The 4,901-nt window shown below is 43.6% G+C and overlaps 1 protein-coding gene across 1 annotated transcript; it reads right to left on the bottom strand.

The window, feature by feature from the left end:
• Positions 1-590: 590 nt before the first annotated feature.
• Positions 591-1,663, bottom strand: LOC142491194 (odorant receptor 131-2-like). The gene has a single exon (XM_075593466.1). It carries the CDS (start codon positions 1,626-1,628, stop codon positions 699-701), a length of 930 nt encoding a protein of 309 aa, XP_075449581.1. The 5' UTR covers positions 1,629-1,663; the 3' UTR covers positions 591-698.
• Positions 1,664-4,901: the final 3,238 nt, after the last annotated feature.

A 4,901-nucleotide genomic window follows, 5' to 3' on the forward strand; every position in this document is an offset into this window, starting at 1 on the left:
TTTGTGCAGATATACAAAGAGGACTTAATTGGGGGGGCTACCAGTAAAAGTGACATGCATAGTTTAGAAGTAAATTAACGATCGCCAGACACCTGGGCGGTCAGCCTCAAAGGAAACAAACATTCCTGAGACATCCCTTGTGCATCACAAAGAGGGGGTGACACACAGGTCACCGCTTACTTGGAAGACTATTAAAAATGAGAATATCATGTGACGTCATCTACTACACTGTGCATAATAAGAGTTACATATCTGTGATCGTTGCAATAAAACAAATCAAACTGTAGCACACACTACATGGGTAAGAGGTGCCAAGGACAGATATCCATTTGTCACTCAAATTTAGTTGCCTATGTCTACTGATATGACTCATGTGTGTCTAAGTGTTAGAGAAGGGAACTTTTGAGTGCGTTTATACAGTATATCTAGGCACGTTTTAAAAGTCTTTTTAAAAGTTTTTTTCTAAGTCATAAAACCATCAACCTAGTAGCTGACCTATGACAGAGGTGGGCTTAAGTTTTTCCGTATGCAGGTCACATGATCACAATCAGCTACAGATTTTTTTTATAAATGTATTATATTCAGGGCTTTCGAAACCTCACAGGTCAATTCTTCATGTGTATTGAAGCAAGTCTACTAAAAGACAAACGTGTCACATACTCTTGACATCATTGTGCACTGTAAGGTCGCTGGTGCGTCTATCCTAAAGTGTTTGCAGAAGAGTGCAACTTTATTATATATTTGCGGAACACTTCGTCCCTAATCCCATAAATGAAAGGACTGAGAAACCGAGGCAGACACATGAATAGGAGGAAGTTGGTTATGGGCAAAAAAGTAACATAGTCTTTGAGGTATGTCTCTGTAAAATGAGAGCTGAAAGCGGTCATGCATAAAAGGAGCTGGAAAGCGTGGAGCATGACTGTTTTCCCAGCCGTGAAGGCAGAAGATTTGCCTGAGCCAAGCTTCCGTGCAACCAGCATAATCCTAATGTAGGTGTACACGATTATCAGTCCCACAAGGCCAAAGCTGAGGATGAGGGTGACTGACCTCATAGTGTTTTGCACTGGGGCTTTTAATAATCTTGCCGTGCTAGAAATCACATTAAGAGAGAAATACTTTGTCTCAACTGAGGCGCACAGGACAATGAAATCAGCAACATTAGGGATGAGTCCCACTGCCCATATGATTGCAATCGCAGCATGAGACCTCTGTGGGGTGCAAAGCTCTGCATGTCTTAGTGGGTAGCAAATGGCTACATATCGTTCAAGGGCCATGACTGCCAGGTTATAGGGGGTTACCATAAAGGAAGTAGAGGAAAGAGCCACTAAGAAATAGTATATTAGAACAGGGAGGTATACCACGTATAAGAAAGTCAGCAACAGAGTGAGCCCCAGGACGAGATACAGTGTGTCATTAATGAGCATATGGACAAAAAGGACATAGCGAGTGTTCTCTCGAATATGAGCTGTGGTAAAGTAGACAAAGAGCATAATTGTAAGGAAGTACAAGAAGAAGCAGAAGCAGAGGACCACCAAGATTAGAAGAGCCATCCTCACAGTCTCAATGTTCTTGTTGCTATTGACGGACACTTGGGTGATATTGCTGTGCAGAGCCGTGGAGTTCGCCATTTGCTGAATGACTGCGGTTGGGTTTTCTTGAGGTTTTCAAACTTGTAACAACAAAAAAAGAAACAGTATGATCAGCGCAAAACAAGAAAACCATTCCAAAGACATGAACGTGTTGAAACATCTTAATTTTTTTTTGCTCAGTCTTTCGTTTAAAATACAAAATCCATACTTGCAGTAAATAATTTAAAAGCAAAGACAACTGAAAACAGTGCTCAATATAAAAATAACTAATCTGATTTGTACAGACAATCACATTATAAAGGGCAATAGAATGCCCTTTTCTTGCCATTTTACGCTTTTTGAATAATGAGAAGAACTGGACAGTGGCTAGTAGTGCTTTTGGCCATTAAACCCCCCGGATAAAACACATGTATTAAAAAAAAATCCCAGCACATAACAAATAACAAAAAAAGAATTGTAACCATTAAACCATTCATTTTCACTGTGGCTTCCAAGGCGATCTCAATGGGGATGTAGATTGAAATGGCAGCTGTAACAGGGACTTATCACTGTTTGAGGGAAACTGCCTCTAAACCCAGCAGTGCGCCGGTTAATTGCACACAAGCAATCAATTTGATTAGGTCTTTTAGAAAAAGCCTGCTCTGAGAAACAGGAAAGAGATTCTTTAGCTCACAAGCGAGCTGACATAAGGAAAAGGAGGGCGGTGTTCTGGGAGCAAGACACAAGGGGACCAGACCGCTATGCCTGGACCCTCAAGCAGACACCTACCCGGACACCACTAACCTGCAGGGCCACCTGCGTTAAGGTGCCACTGAGACTTTGGGGTGATAAGTGGGTAAGGGGCTTCCTCCCCACCCAGTCTTGCAGGGGGGGCTGGGGAAGTAAGTTAGCCTTTACACAGGAATTGGTGTTTATTGTTTTATGTATATTTGTTTGCTGTATTGTTTAAAGGAAGAGGCAATAAAAATGGTCTCCATTGCATACCTCTACACATACTGTATCTCTTACAGTAACCTGTAGTAAAAATAGGATACATTATCAATATTAAAATATACTACCTACCTCCCTTCCAACCATTCTTGGGAGGCGGTGACATCTGGCCTGGGCATGACCAATCATGAGCCAGACCTGGTGCCTCTACCTGGCAGTATTTAAAGGCAGGACCGCCCTAAATTTAGTAGGCAGGCAGGTCACACAACAAGGAGCCTGAGATTGGGGCCTTCCCTTGTGCTCTTCCCTTCGGTGGAGAGTGAGTGTGGACCATACCTCTGCCTCTGCTAGGTGGGGAAGAGCTAGGACGGCTGTGGGTGCCCTTGGTCTGTAGTGACGGTCCAGGGACCATCCTCCAGTGGGAGCTGAGAGTATTGCATTGGGCAGAAGCCTGCCGTGTAACTACGGCAGATGGAAGCGCTGCACTGCTAAAGAGATATGTGCGGTTTGAACCCCAGAAGCCTGATCCTGTGTCCCCACTACCATCAGCGGACGACTCAGCCCTCCTGCTGCCAGCAGGTATATGCACCGTACACCGTAGTAATGGACAAATCTGCCACCGGGTGGGGGAAACACCGTTACATAAAGGAAAGATTAAGGGGCCTATACAGTAATGTCTGATAGCAATGCTGTCAAAAATGGCAATTTTTTCTATCACGGTATGCAGGAAGCCCTGAATACCAGTGATAGCAACATTTCAAAAAATAGCGAGTAGCCAGAGCCGAGATGATCTGACCTCTGAAAAGGGCTCACCCGGCAAGATCTTTCTGCTGCAGAGAGAGAGAGAGAGAGAGATGTGTCTCTCTCTGCACGAATCTTGCCCGAAATAAAAATATTTAAATTTACATTTTATTACTAGTGTAGATGATCAGGGGGGTCTCTGGAGATTAACCGCATTTTTTTCAGGTCTAGGGACCCCCTGCTTCCCGAGATACAGGCCCCGTTATGGGGTGCCGGTATCTCCTGTGCATGGAAATGTCCCGGTCACTTGACGCGGGACATTTACATGCATAGGAGGTACCGGCACCGCATAACAGGACCTGAAATCAATGCGGTTCTGCTCCGGAGATCCCCTACTACAATAGACTTGTAATAAAATTAAAATATGTTATAACCACCAATACACAACCCAGCCCCTGTGCCCCCACATAAAACCATGATTTATTTTTTTTACACACAGGATTAATATCACAAGCTGGTGGGGGCCCCTGGGTGTCCGCAGGCCCCACATGGCACCCCGGGGGATACCCACGGGTGTCTATGGGCCCTCGTATGGTATCTGCTAGGCTCCGAGGGCCTCCAGGTTGTCCGCGGGTCATCCCCACGGGTGTCTGTGGGCCCTCGGGTGGTCCCTGTGGGTGTCCGGGGGCCCCAACGGGTGGTCCCCACATGTGTCCGTTAAATCCTCAGGTGGCTCCGTGGGTGTCCGTGGGTACTTGGGTGGTTCCCGTGGGTCCCCACTGGCCTGCGGTACTATTCCTGTATTTAAAAAAAAAAAAAAAGCATGGCCTACATTTCAATAAATACCCCTCCCCCCCACCAAGCACATACAGTACAGTAATGTGCAAAATAAATTTTATATAGATATGGATAATAGATTATTTGCCCATTATTAAACACGACATTAGCAAGCCAGCATTAAAAAATTAAATAAAAAACATTCTTGCAAACCCACAAGGCCACAGTCACATGGTACTTCAACCAATCAGATTGTGACAACTATATCTCCAATCTGATTGGTTGTAGTAGACATGTGACGGCAGCCATGTTTGATTTTGTGACATCATCTTAAAGGGAAATGAAGCACTGCCATTCTGATTGCCTGGCTTCAGTCCCTTTCATAACGTCACATTAAAAAAAGGGCACATGGTTTTCACAGCCAAGAAGAAGATGATGGAAGATTACTGTAAGAAGAATTTTGTTACCTGTCCTTGATCTTCACGGTGGAAGGCGTTGGATTGTGTTTCGTGACGGTACGAGAGCTTGCTGACTCCCTGGGCATCGGAAAGCCAAAGCTTCTAAAAGGTAAGATAAATATTAAATGTATGTACTATTATTTTTACAGGTTTTTTGATTGGATTTGTATTTTTTTATGTTTTTTATTGCCCATTGACTGCTAATCTATTAACCTGTGCCTGTTTATGGTACAGATGAATACAGTGGAAGTCAATGCATTTTTTGGCAAACACATTTCTTCTATTGACTGTTTATTTTATGTCTTTTTATTGTTTAGATTAAATTGATTTGAATTGTGATGGCTAGTTTTTTTTCTTATTACAGATTGGTTAGCGATTTTATTTAATGATGTATTTTGGTGGCTAC

Source organism: Ascaphus truei, chromosome 3 (genome assembly GCF_040206685.1).
Source record: "Ascaphus truei isolate aAscTru1 chromosome 3, aAscTru1.hap1, whole genome shotgun sequence".
NCBI lineage: Eukaryota > Metazoa > Chordata > Amphibia > Anura > Ascaphidae > Ascaphus > Ascaphus truei.

Bases quoted from the DNA above. Each gene is read 5' to 3' on its own strand.
- LOC142491194 (XM_075593466.1), bottom strand. From the start codon at position 1,628: ATGGCGAACTCCACGGCTCTGCACAGCAATATCACCCAAGTGTCCGTC.